A 14,571-nucleotide genomic window follows, 5' to 3' on the forward strand; every position below is an offset into this window, starting at 1 on the left:
GAGGTCAGAGCCCACAAGCTGGAGGTGATAGGATGATCAGACGTTTTGTATTAAATCTCCTGTAACAATACTTGCCTATCTCTTTGGGACACAGTGCCATCCTTGTCCACATCTCTGCAACTGGGTTCTCAACTTCCTGCCCAACAGACCCTCAACAACTTGTATGGGTGCACCATCGAAAGCACACCTGCTGGATGCATCACAGTGTGGGTCAGGAGCTGCTCTGCTCAAGATTGGAAGGGTGGCACGGTTAGCGTAGGAGTACAATTCTATAACAGTGCCAGCGACCCAGTTTTGAATCTGGTGCTGTCTGTAAGGAGTTTGGACGTTCTCCCTGTCTCTGTTTGGGTTTCCTACAGGTGCTCTGGTTTACTCCCTTTAAAATGTATGGGGGTTGTAGGTTAGTTTGGGGTATTTTGCAGCATAGGCTTGTGAGCCGGAAGGGTCTGTTTCCTTGCTGTATGTCTACAAGCTACAGAAGGTGTTGAATGCAGCTCACAACATGATGCAAACTTCCATCCCCTTCACGGACTCCATCTACACCTCCTGCTACCTGGGAAAGGACCCGTCACACCCCGGTCACATTCTCTCCACCCTCCTCCCATAGAGAAGGCTTGAGATTGTGAAAGTCTACACCAACAGGCTTAAAGGAAATTCCTTCCCTGCAGCCATCAGGCTCCTGAATGAACCCCATATCAATGCTCTCATGCTCCCCTTGCTTGATCTTCCTTTTCATTCTAATCAACACTGTAAATTACACTCTTTAGTCTGTGACTGTTATGTTTTCCTGTTAGTCTCTTTGCAGAAGAACCTGTCTCACTGCACAAGCTATTTTGTGACAAATCAAGTTCAAATTTATTATCTTCTGATGGTACATATACAACCCAATGAAATAGCGTTTCTCCAGACCTCTCACATACAGTGTAATAATCACATCCATACATAAAACATTATATATATAGATATATATATCTAAATATTCTGGCCTAATTTACTCCATTTCGTTTATCAACATCATTTAAGATCCAAGAGTTATGGAGCTGAAGTCAGTCACAACACTTGGAAGGGTCATTGACTTTCTTTGAAGGACCAATCGCTCGGATGGAAAAAGCAGCTACATTCACTGCTTTAAAGAAAAATGCGGAGGGAGAGGTTTATTGGTAGTCATTATCTGCAGCGACACAGCCTGGTCACTGGAGCAAGTCACCCTCTCCTCTGGTGAAATAGGGAGCTTGCTAAGGGCTAGATGGCTGTGAATCTGGCAGGAGGTTAGTGCAACGACAAACTTGTTTCATCTCACTGCCACAGTTCAGCCAGCCCTTCCTTTTCTGGGAAGGACCGAGTACCTTTTTCAAACATAATAGTCATTTGGTTTCCACTGTGCCCTGAAACCATGAACATGATGACCTGCTTCTTGAACATTTCTTCACCCTGCCTGTAATTACCTTTTATCATTTGCTGCAAAAGAAAATGCCAAGCAAAAAATAAATTCCTGAAATGTTTTTCGAGGACTTCATGGAGATCATGGTACTGGGGATGACCTAACTTTGGACAGACTGGCACAGCTGTTAAGGTAATTTAATTTAGTGATATAGCACGGTTACAGACCCTTCTGGCTCGTGACGCTGCTCTGCCTAAATGCACCCATGACTCCAATTAATCTCCTGACTTTCCCCCCCTGCCCCCTTTGGAATGTGGGAGAACACTGTAGTAGTTTGAGGAAACACATGCAGCCATGGGGAGAATGTAAAAAACCCCTCACAGGGTGCGGCAGATGTGAACCTGGATGGCTGGCGCTGTAATAGTGTTACACTATAAAAGAGAGAAATAGAGGAACTACGGATGCTGGACAAAGAGAAGCTGGAGGGTCTCAGCAGGTCAGGCGGCATCTGTGGAGAGAAATGTTTCAGGATGGGATCCTTTATCAAGGCTTCTCGACATTGTCCCACCAGATTCTCTTTGATCTCAAAATGCATTAGAGGGAAATGGGGACGGAATACTCCATTAAGAGTCAGGATGGACACAATGGTCCAAGCTGATGCAATCACAAGAAAGCTCACCAGTGGCTATACTTCGTGAGGTGTTTAAGATTTGGTATGTCACCGAAAACTCTCAAAATCCTCTACAGGTGTACCGTGGAGTGCATTCTGGCTGATTGCATCACTGACTGGTATGGAGGCGTCAATTCTCAGTACAAGAATAAACTCCAGAGGGTTGTTAACTCGGCCTGCGACATCACAGGCACCAGACTTCACTCCATCGAGGATATCAACATGAGGAGGTCTCTTAAGAAAGCAGACTCTATCCTCAAAGACCCCTACCACCCAGACCATGCCCTCTTCACTCTGCTACCATTGGGAAAAAGGTACAGGAGCCTTAAGACGATCACTCAGCGGCATAAGGACAGCTTCTTCCCAGCTGCCATCAGATTACTGAATAATCAATGAACCAAAGACACTGCCTTACCTTTCATGCACTGTTATTGTTTTTTATTTACATAGTAATGTTGTAGGATGGTTATAATATGTAAGTTTCCACTATGATGTGGCTGCAAACCACTGAATTTCATGACTTGTTCATGACAATAAATCCTGATTCTGATTCTGAATGGGCCATATGGTCTCCTTCTATGCTGCAACAATTCCATGACTGCACATTTCCATGCCCTTCCACAGCACGCCTTCTGGAAGGAAGTGATGGTGATATTCCTGGGAAAGCCATCCAAGTCTCCAGTTGCGTCCTTTAACTAGCTCCAAAGAGGGGCACCAAGAAGCTACAGAGAATATAAAAAAATGTCAGGGTGTGCTAAGCATCTGCCTTGGGATCTGCACAGCATGGTCACCATGGGGCACCATGATACACCCACGCTCCAACGAAAGTTTCTGGCACTTGCTGGCATGAATAGAAAAATGATGAACCTTCAAGTAACCCCAGCAAAGAGAGCTTAAGCTGAAACACTCGGTGTTTAGAAGGACATTCAAGATATAGCAACTCCCATGTCCCAAAGCACATTGAATTGTGCCAATGTGACAACCACTCAGCACAGCATAAGACGTAGTAGCAGAATAAAGCCATTCAGTCCATCGAGTCTGCACCACCATTTGATCACTCAACAATGCAACGAGGATCAGATAATCAGCATTGGTGATGCTTGAGTGGTAAATATTGGGCAGGGAAATGGCGAAATCTCTCCTACTTTTCTTATGCATTCCCTCCCCCCCACTCCCCCCCCCCCATCCCCTGTACAAACTTAATTGCAAATAAAGGTAAGCGCAGAGGGAGGAAATTGTAAATAACAGCAAGAACCAGCAGGCCAGGCAGCATCTCTAGAGGAAGATATAGCTAACTTTTCAGGTTTGCAAAGACTCCAACATGTTTAAAAATTTCACTAGAGTTCAACACTGGTGGGGAAAGGGTCTATCAGATATATTGAATCAAGACTGCTCTCCCGGGGAGGAGTCACGTGATGGAGTAGTGGCCGGACGGTGAACTCCAGCCCTCTCCAGAAAAGTCGGAAAAAACAAAGGAAAACACAAAGGCACAGAAATAAAAGTTAAAGAAAAGTGAGTATAAAGGTGCAAAGAAGATGGCGACGAAAAAAGAAAAGTCGAAACCAATGGTAAGAAGAGAGGAAGAGAAGACAACGGAAGATGAAGGAAAAGGCCTTACCTGCTCGAAGAGGCCCGCGGTGGAGAGAGAAACCCGCTCCCTCAGGTCGGTAGAATCCGGACTACAAAAAAGGCTCGCTGAGCCGAGTAAAAGTGCGCAACCGCACATGCGCGACTCCTCGCGCATGCGCGGTGCGCATGAAAAAAAACACACCGACGGGAGGGGTGACCAGCTGGGGAGTCGATCTCCACAACCGGCAACGACAGCTGCAGAGCACCTGCAGCAAGAGGAGAACACAGAAGACAATGGAAACAAGAAAGAAGAGAAGAGAAGGGCAACAAAGAAGCAGCAGGTGGCCAACCCAGAGGAAGAAGAAGAGGAAGAGGAAGAGTACAGTGAAATAGAAGAAGAAAAGAAAGGCAAGATAAAGGAGGTACTTTCTCTTATTAAAGGATACATGGAGTCATTTAAAGAATGGCAAACACAGGAATTTGATGATTTAAGAAGAAGAATAAACAATACAGAAGAGAAAATGAATAAAATAGATATGACCTTATCAGAAATGAGAAAAAGAATGGACAAGGTGCAGGAACGAGAAGCAGCAGTAGAAATGGAGGTGGAGGACTTAAAAAAGAAATTAGAGGAATCTAATAAAAAAGTTAAAGAAACACAAGAACTGTTAGCTCAGAAAATAGATATAATGGAAAATTATAACAGAAGAAATAACATAAAGATAGTGGGCCTTAAGGAAGATGAAGAAGGCAAGAATATGAGAGAGTTTATAAAAGATTGGATCCCTAGGATCCTAGGATGTCCAGAACTACAGCAAGAAATGGAAATAGAAAGGGCACATAGAGCATTGACCTCTAAACCACAACCACAACAAAAACCAAGATCTATTTTAGTAAAATTCCTAAGATATACTACAAGAGAAAAGGTACTGGAGAAGACAATGGAAAAAGTAAGAGAGGGCAACAAGCCACTGGAGTACAAAGGACAAAAAATCTTCATTTATCCAGATATAAGTTTTGAACTCCTAAAGAAGAGAAAGGAGTTCAATACAGCAAAGGCGATTTTATGGAAGAAAGGGTATAAATTTATACTAAAGCATCCAGCTGTATTGAAAATATTTATTCCAGGACAACAAAACAGACTATTCTCGGATCCAGAAGAAGCACGAAAATTTGCAGAACAATTACAAAAATAGACTGAGGGATGAAGACATGTAATAAGAGTAAAAATGACCACGATTTATATGTATGTGGGTAAAGAAGTATAAGTGTGTATATGTATAATGTGCATACGTGAATGTATCTGTATTTAGAGGAAAATATAGATAGTATAGACAAGAATTAATAAGGGAAGGAAATGGAATAGAGGGAATAAGGAGGGAACTAAAAGAGTGACCTTTGTTACATATGAAAAGTGAAATCTTTTCTGGGGGGGGCTGGGTGGGGGGGAGTTGCGGTCACTGCAAAATCAGCTGACGCTTGTGAGTGAATTCGCAAACCCAAATGGAGAGGGGAGATGTTGTTGTCCGACAAGGGATAAAGGACAACACAGGAGGGGAAGGGGAGATTGGGGCTAAAGAAGTTTTAAATAGGAGAATACGGAAAATGATTGATGTTTTAGGAATGTTGTCTTATAAAGGATTTAAAATAAGAAAACAGAAATGGCAAAGGAGGAAAGGTAATGATGGAAAAACGGAAAGGGAAGATAAACAAAGTATAAAATGGCTACGTTGAACTATATGACTTTGAATATTAATGGAATACATAACCAAATTAAAAGGAAGAAACTGCTAAATTTACTGAAAAAAGAAAAAATTGATATAGCATTTGTGCAAGAAACACACTTAACTGAATTGGAGCACAAGAAATTAAAGAGAGATTGGGTAGGACATGTAACAGCAGCATCGTATAATTCAAAAGCAAGAGGAGTGGCTATATTAATTAGTAAAAATGTGCCATTTAAAATAGAAGAGGAAATAATAGATCCAGCAGGGAGATATGTAATGATAAAATGTCAGATATATTCGGAATTTTGGAATCTACTCAATGTATATTCACCTAACGAAGAAGATCAAAAGTTTATGCAAGATATCTTTTTGAAGGTAGCAAATATGCAAGGGAACATATTAATAGGAGGGGATTTCAACCTGAATTTGGATTTAAATATGGATAAAACTGGGAAAAAAATTAACAGAAAGAACAAAGTAACCAAATTTATAATTAAATCAATGGAAGAAATGCAACTTTTGGATATATGGAGGAAACAACACCCAAAAGAAAAGGAATATTCATATTACTCGGCTAGACATAAAACATACTCAAGAATAGACCTATTTTTGTTATCAGCTAGTAGGCAAGATAGAGTAATAAAAACAGAATATAAAGCTAGAATACTATCGGACCATTCACCCTTAATATTGACAGTAAAGCTAGAGGACATCCCTCCAAGAATGTATAGATGGAGATTAAACCCCATGTTACTTAAAAGGCAGGATTTTAGAGAATTTATTGAAAAACAAATAAAAATGTATTTTGAAATAAATATGGAATCAGTGGAAGATAAGTTTATACTATGGGATGCAATGAAAGCATTCATTAGAGGGCAAATAATAAGTTATGTAACCAAGATGAAGAAGGACTATAATCAGGAAACAGAGCAGTTGGAAAGGGAAATAGTAAATATAGAAAAAGAATTAGCAATGAAGGAAGATACAACTAAAAGAAGAGAATTGGTGGATAAAAAAATAAAATATGAAACACTACAAACATATAAGGTGGAGAAGAATATAATGAAGACAAAACAGAAATATTATGAACTGGGTGAAAAAACGCACAAAATCCTAGCATGGCAGCTTAAGACAGAACAAGCTAAGAAAATGGTATTGTCATCAAGGAAAAAAGACAAACAAATTACATATAATCCAAAAGAAATTAAGGAAAACTTTAGAGAATTCTATGAACAATTATACCGAACTGAAAACGAAGGGAAAGAAGGGAAAATAGATGAATTTCTGACTAAAATTGAACTACCAAAACTACAAATAGAGGAACAAAATAAATTAACAGAACCATTTGGAATAGTAGAAATACAAGAGATAATAAAAAAATTACCAAATAATAAGACACCAGGAGAGGATGGATTCCAAATAGAATTCTACAAAACATTTAAAGACTTATTAATTCCGCCCCTCCTGGATGTAATCAACCAGATTGATGAAACACAAAGCTTACCAGATTCATGTAAAACAGCAATAATTACAGTAATACTAAAACAAGGGAAAGATCCACTCTCACCAGCGTCATATAGACCAATATCTTTACTAAACACAGATTATAAGATAATAGCTAAACTATTAGCAAACAGATTAGCAGAGCATGTACCGAAAATGGTAAATTTAGACCAAACTGGATTTATCAAAAAAAGACGCACAACAGACAATATTTGTAAATTTATTAACTTAATTCATGCAGTAGAAGGAAATAAAGCACCTGCAGTAGCAGTTGCTTTAGACGCAGAGAAGGCCTTTGACAGAGTAGAATGGAATTATTTGTTCAAAGTATTGCAAAAATTCAGTTTACCGGAGAAGTATATTAATTGGATTAAAGCATTATATAAGGGACCGTTAGCGAAAGTGACAGTAAATGGACATGTATCAAAGCAATTTAACTTAAGCAGGTCAACGCGGCAGGGATGCCCACTATCACCTTTATTGTTTGCGTTAGCTATAGAACCACTAGCAGAATTGATAAGAATAGATAATAATATAAAAGGAATAAAAATAAAAGACAAGGAATATAAAATCAGTCTATTTGCGGATGATGTTATAGTGTACTTAACAGAACCAGAACTATCAATAAAAGAATTATATAAGAAATTGAAGGAATATGGAGAAGTGTCGGGTTACAAGATAAACGTAAATAAAAGTGAAGCAATGCCTATGAATAATGCGGACTTCTCAAAATTTAAGAAGGAATCTCCATTTAGATGGCAAATGCAGGCAATAAGATACCTAGGTGTACAAATAAACAAAAATCTCGGCCAACTATATAAACTCAATTATTATCCACTAATGAAAAAATTACAGGACGATTTAGAGCATTGGAAAGATTTACCACTAACACTAATAGGAAGGATAAACTGTATTAAAATGAACATTTTTCCAAGGATATTATACTTATTTCAGGCATTGCCAATACAACTGACAGAAAAATTCTTTAAAGAGTTAAAGAAAACAATAAGGAAATTTTTATGGAAAGGGGGGAAACCGAGGATAGCACTAGATAAATTAACAGAATGGTATAAACAAGGAGGCTTACAATTGCCAAACTTTAAAAATTATTATAGAGCCACACAATTAAGATACCTATCAGATTTTTATCAAACAAGGGAAAAACCAGACTGGACGAGATTAGAATTAGATAAAATAGGGGAAAAGATACCTGAACTCATATTATATAAATGGGATGAAAAATTGGTACAACATAGAACTTCTCCAGTATTACATCATCTCCTCAATATTTGGAAGAAGATTCATGTACAAAGAAATAAAACAAATTATCAATTACCAAAACTAATATTGACGCAAAATAAGTTACTCCCTTTTACAATAGATAACCTTTCCTTTAGAGAATGGGAAAAAAAAGGGATTAAAAGAATAGAAAATTGTTTTTCAGGAAGTAGATTCTTATCCTTTGAACAAATGAGAGATAAGTACAATATAACTGGAGATACAGCGCTGGCATATTACCAATTGAGATCATACTTGAAGGATAAATTAGGAAGCAGTTTGAGTTTGCCAGAGGGAAGTAACCTTGAATATGTGATTACAGATACAATGTTAATCAAAAGATTTATAATAAATATGTATATTAAACTGCAAGAAAAGGAAAATGAGGAAACAAATGATAAAACTAAACAAAAATGGGAACAAGATTTAAATATAAAGATAAAAAAGGAAACATGGGAGAAATTATGTTCTGGAACGATGAGAAATACAATAAATACGAGGCTACGTATGATACAATATAACTGGGTACACAGACTATACATTACACCTCAAAAGTTAAATAAATGGGACCCAACAGTATCTGATAGATGTTTTCGATGTAAAAAAGAAATGGGAACAACAATTCATGCAAGCTGGACATGTGAGAATGTAGAAAAATTTTGGGAAGATCTCAATCAGATATTAAATAAAATAACAGAAAACAATATACCAAAGAATCCAGAGATCTTTCTCCTAAGTAACATAAAGAACAAAGAATTTGGAATTGATTTGGAGGATGCACAAAAAAGATTTGTTAAGATAGCTCTAGCCGTAGCAAAAAAATGTATTATGTCAACCTGGAAATTGGAAGATAATCTGAAAATACAACAATGGTATATAGAAATGAATAAATGTATTCCATTAGAAAAAATTACATATAGTTTAAGAAATAATATTGAAATATTCAAACAAATATGGGAGCCTTACATTAAATACAATAGCGAAAACCTACCGGGGACAATCATTACCTAAGTTGATGGAAGGAGAAGGAAAGAAAAGAATGGACTCAGTAGAATTTCTGGTGTATTTTTGTTGAATGACAACATTGTCTGACTGGTTTAATGTAACCTAGATTGTATACCTTAAATGGATGGGAGGGGTGGGGGGGGGGTGGGTTAGGAGGAGGGGGGGGAGAAAATGTCACTGTATATGTGTGAAAAGGAAAAAGTGTGTATCATGGCTAATGTGATTTATGGTGTGAAAAATAAAAAATTTAAAAAAAAAGACTGCTCTCCCCAATGAGCTAAACAATATCCCACATTCCAAGGGAAGTATTTTCCCTGAGTGTCTTTGACATTACTTATCTGTCAACCTGTCTTACAAAATAGATTGCCCAGTTATTTATCTCATTACTGGTTTTGAAGCATTCCTGTGAATCAAACCATTGCCACATTTATTATTTTCTGGCAGTGATTGGCTGTAAAATACTTTGCAAATTCCTGAGGCCATCTTTAGATTCAAGTTCCTTCATTATGTTGTGCTAAACAGCAGTCTTTTAGACACATTTCTGTGATTTACTTCAATGTAATGCCCTCCAAGTGGTTTGAAAGGTTGTCCTAGTGTGAAATAAACCTGGCGACTACTTTCAATCACCCAGTGCCAGAGGTTTTGTTTCCATCATGTCCCTTGGAGAATTTGATTTAGGGTGTGAGCTTCGCTGGTTTTGAGTTCTCAGATTGAATGGGCCAGATTTTCTTGAGAGGCATTGTTCGACGTAAGTGTCAGGTACCTTAGGACTCCCATACAAGTGTGATGAAAGCAGAAGGTTTGAAATGACTCACGGGTTATCACTGGGCGGTGGCTGTCTGATTTTCTTTCCTTCCCACACTAGCGTCTGCCATTTCCTGCAAAGTTTGCTCAGGTTTCAAGGAAAAGAGAGGATGGGTGACGTACAGCAGGCGCTGGAATCAAGAGCAAAAATAAAATAATCTGCTGCATGAGTGAAATGAAGTGAAAGCATGGAAATGCTGGAGGAACTCAGCAGGACTTCCAACGTCCACATGAGGTAAAGATATATTACTGCCGTTTTTTTTGGACCTGAGCCCCTTCTTTAAGATATGAATAAGCGAGGTTTTGGGCCTGAGCCCCTCTTCAAGGAGCTCAGCAGGCCAAGCATCATCAGTAGGAGAAAGAGAAAGGTCTTGACAAATGGAGTTAAACAAGGAAACCTGTAGATGTTGGGGGATTGGCATTCAATACTTAAATGTGCTAGAGAAACTTAGCAGGTCACACACCATCCAAGAATTAAAGGATAAGCAACATTTTGGGCCTTTGGCTCAGGCCCGAAATGTTGGTTAACCTTTACTTCATGTGGATGCTGCATGACCTGCTGAATTACTCTTGAAGGGGGGGTTCCAGGCTGAAATGTTGACTTTTCTCTTTTTCCCACGACCCGCAGAGTTTCCCCCAACAGATGGTTTAGTTCTTTCCCGAAAAGTACCAACGGCAACTTATTAAAAGACTAGTCCCACCCTCAACCACACTCTCTTCACCCTCTTCCTGCTGGGAAGATTCACGAGTGAGAGATCGCCCACCACCGGATTCAAGGAGTTTCTTTCTCCCCATTACCAGACTCCTGAATGAATGCTAGCACTGAGTACAATTCTTACTTTAAGGCTGGTGAATTTGCTATTACTGTAAGAAATATGTCACTAATCATAGAGGAACACAAGAAAATCTGCTGATGCTGGAGTCTAGTGATTACACAAAAGAACTGGAGAAACTCAGCAGGTCGTGCACCATCCGTAGGAAGTAAAAGGTGGTCGACGTTTCGGGCCTGAGCCTTTTTTCGGGAGGGCCGAAAATCAGGCTGAAGTCTGAGGTGGGGGAGGGGGAATGGAGCATAGGCTAACAGGTAAGAGGTAATAAGTAAGTACAGGTGGGAGCTCTAAAGCTGAGAGGTAGAAGGGGAAGAGGGCAGAAGGCCAGGAAAGAGACTCTCTGAGAGGAGAATTAAGGAAAGAGGGTGGGGAGCTGAAGGAGAAGAATGAGCGGAAAGATCAATGTTTTAAGTCGAGCCTAATCTGACCTGAGATATTAAGGCTGTTCACATGCACTGCACATGCACTGTCTATGGCCTCATGCACTGCCAAACCAAGCCCAGCCATAAATAGGGGGAAGCAAAGTCTAATATTCTGCCTGGGCCCTCTCCAACCAGATGGCTTTAACATTGACCTCCGGTTTCAGCTCACCTACTCCCCGTTCTTCCTCGGTCTACCTTACTCCAGCTCTCCACCTCGTTCCCTATTCATTCACAGAGCCACCCCACTTCCCCCCCCCCCCCCACTTGCTGATGTGCCCTCCCTCCCTTATCCACCTATGACCTCCTGCCTGTGCTCCACCCTTGCCCCTTACCCCCACCATTCTGTTCGGGTCCCTGCCTACACTTTGCTCATTCCTTGATGAAGGGCTGAAGCTCGAAACGTTGGCCATGTATCTATCTTCGTGATATAAAATACACTGTGTGACCTGCTGAGTTTCTCCAGCATCGTGCTTTTCTATTGATTGGCTGCCTATTTCTCTCCACGAATGGTGCCGTACCACCTGATTCCCTCCAGTTTCTCTTTGGTTGCTTCCTGAACCTCTATAGTCTGTGCTATAATGCAGATAGGTAGGGAAATTACAGAAGTAATGATAAATATCAAGGGAGCTTTTAATATTCACCTATCTTATTGCATTATCATTTACATATGATCATATATATCTTCTATTTACTATCTGTCTAGTCTATACCTTTTGAGCATCACATAATGCACGTAATGACATATTACTGTATAACCATATAACAATTACAGTACAGAAACAGGCAATATCGGCCCTTCTAGTCCGTACAGATTTAAGTGAAACTCCACTAGTTCCACCTACCTGCTCCCTGCCCATAACACTCCAACCCCCTCACATCCATGTACTCATCCAACCTCCTCTTCAATGACAAAATTGACCCTGCTGCAACCACCTCTTCCAGAAGGTCATTCCACTCAGCCACCACTCTCTGAGTGAAGAAGCTTCCTCTTAAGTTAATTCTAAAGTTTTGCCCCCTAACCCTTAAGATCCCTCGTTCCAATCTCTCCTACCCTCAAGGGGAAGACCCTATTCACATCTACTCTATCTATCCCCTTCATAATTTTAAATATGTCTATCAAATCCTCCCATCAACCTTCTACGCTCCAATGAATAAAGACCCAGTCTACTCAATCTTTCTCTGTAAACTAGATACTGTAATCCAGGCAACATTTTAGTAAATCTTCTCTGCATGATCTCTTTAAATAGAAACTAGGTGGAGGTTATTTGCCAGGTAATTATAGAATTCAATGGGAGGCACGGTAATGATAAGCAGCAAGGCCCTGCATAAAACACAAGTCGTCACAGTTGGATACTGTGTGAATTTCTAGCTACAGATCAGATATGATTAGATTAAAGGAGGTGGAGGATGGATTGAGGAGAATGTTTTTGTGGATGAAGAAGTTATCTTGGCATAGGAGCAGAAATAGGCTATTCAACCCATCGTGTCTGCCCCGCCATTCAATCATGATCCATTTTCCCGCTCAGCCCCACTGCCCGGGCTTTCCTCATGTTTTGACATGAGGAAAGATTGACCAGGGTGGGATTGTTTTACTTTCAAATGACAATTGGCTGGAAGATTTCAAACAACAATCCGAGGAAAGGAAACAAATAGAAGGTAGAATGGAAATTTAATTGAGGTGTACAAAAATTCGGAGAGATATGTTTGGTTCACTGCGCTGCAGAAAAGACGTCGACAAGCAGGAGAGGGTGCAGAGAAGATTTGCAACGATGTTGCCAGGAATTTGGAGCCTAAGCTACAGGGAAAGGTTGAGCAGATTAGGGATATATTCCTTGGCGCACAGTAGGATGAGGGGAGATCTCATAGCGGTGTACAAAATCAGGGTAGGAATAGATCAGGTGAACGCAAGAGAGTAAGGGATTGAGTAAAGCAGAGAACATAATGAGGGGGGAGGGGAGATTTAATGGAATCTGAACAGGTCATGTTTTTTACACAGAGGGTGGTGGGTGTATGGAACAGGAGGAGGCAGTTGAGGCAGGTGGCATTGCAAAGTTTTTTAAAAATTTAGACACTACAGGAATGTATTTAGAAAAATATGAGCCAAATGCCCATTTAAAATTTCAAAATAACTAAAAACATCTACAAATGAAATAATTCAAGACATTAAATGCACAAAAATAGATAGGTAATAAATATTCAGTTATCCTAGCATAAAAAAAAAGACTTGGGCCACCAGTTCTTTGTCAAACTCTCATCCTTATTTTTCAATTCTGCCATTAGCTCGCTCATTGTTTTCTCCTTTGCCCTCTCGAAAATCCTCATAAAAATGGGAAACATTTTAAAAGACCCATCCCATCCCAGCCAAACTCTCTAGCCCCTTCTGTTGGGAAGAACGTTCATGAGCATAAAATCATGCCCGACCAAATTCAAGGGCAGTTTCCTTCCTGCTGCAATCAAACTCCCGAATGTCCCTCACACTGGTAAAACAACATCGTCCTTGTTCTATTCTAACTCCGCTCTCTCAATACCTCTGCACTCTGTGCAGTTCTTTATTTGCTGGATAGCACACAAAATTTAACCTTTTTACTGTAACTAAGTACACACGACAATAAACTTGAACTACAGAGATACGACTCTCTCTTGATCTGCCATCTAAACCTTCTGCTTTCAATCACTCTAACATTGACAAACATGCCTTTCAGCTGTCATAGCTGTGGACTCTGGAATTCCCTCTCTCAACCCAGATTTTAGATTTATTGTCAGAGTACATACATGAAACAACTCTGAGATTCTTTTTCTTAAGGCAATCCTTAAAATGCATCCCTTTGTCTTCATAGCTTGTATAGTCCAATGTCAAATTTTGTTTTCATGAAACATTGTTTTGTCGGGTTTTATATATACAATCAGATAATAAACTTGAACAGGCGAGTAAAGGCCACCAGAGATTTGCCACAATAATTTTGGATGGTTTAGGCTTGAGGCACTGAATATCCTTACATCAGCTCTGATTTCCTTCTGTTAATATAGCCTCTACTTGTTCATCTAAATGGCTCGATTTAAAAATTCTCACACAAGTACAATCTACTACATAGCTCTACCTTCCCACTCCACATTTTAAGGCATGTCTTAATACATTATGTATGGACTTGTAATTCATCTCTAATAGTATGTTCTTGAGTGACTCTTCATTGGTTTCTGTTTGAAAATTATCAAGTAAAGGAATATTTCACCACATTTAAATCACTAGAGAATTCAACGCTATTGTAAGAGTCGGTGGCTCCTTGTGGGACTTCCAAGGACTGAATGAAGTGGCTACAATCTGTGGCTAAATGCCAACATAAAAATAAACATTTCAACATTTTATAAATATTTATTTAAATTT

The 14,571-nt window shown here is 39.5% G+C and overlaps 1 protein-coding gene across 1 annotated transcript in view; it reads right to left on the reverse strand.

Moving 5' to 3' along the window:
* LOC138735825 (protein CBFA2T1-like) overlaps nt 1-14,571 on the reverse strand; it is a 221,214-nt gene that overhangs the window by 68,178 nt on the left and 138,465 nt on the right. Inside the window, exon 11 of the mRNA XM_069884303.1 lies at nt 9,949-10,068. Within this exon, the coding sequence (XP_069740404.1) occupies nt 9,955-10,068 (114 nt within the window). The 3' untranslated portion in view covers nt 9,949-9,954. The remainder of the gene's footprint in view (nt 1-9,948; nt 10,069-14,571) is intronic.

The sequence above is a fragment of the Narcine bancroftii genome, chromosome 6 (genome assembly GCF_036971445.1).
Source record: "Narcine bancroftii isolate sNarBan1 chromosome 6, sNarBan1.hap1, whole genome shotgun sequence".
Lineage (NCBI taxonomy): Eukaryota > Metazoa > Chordata > Chondrichthyes > Torpediniformes > Narcinidae > Narcine > Narcine bancroftii.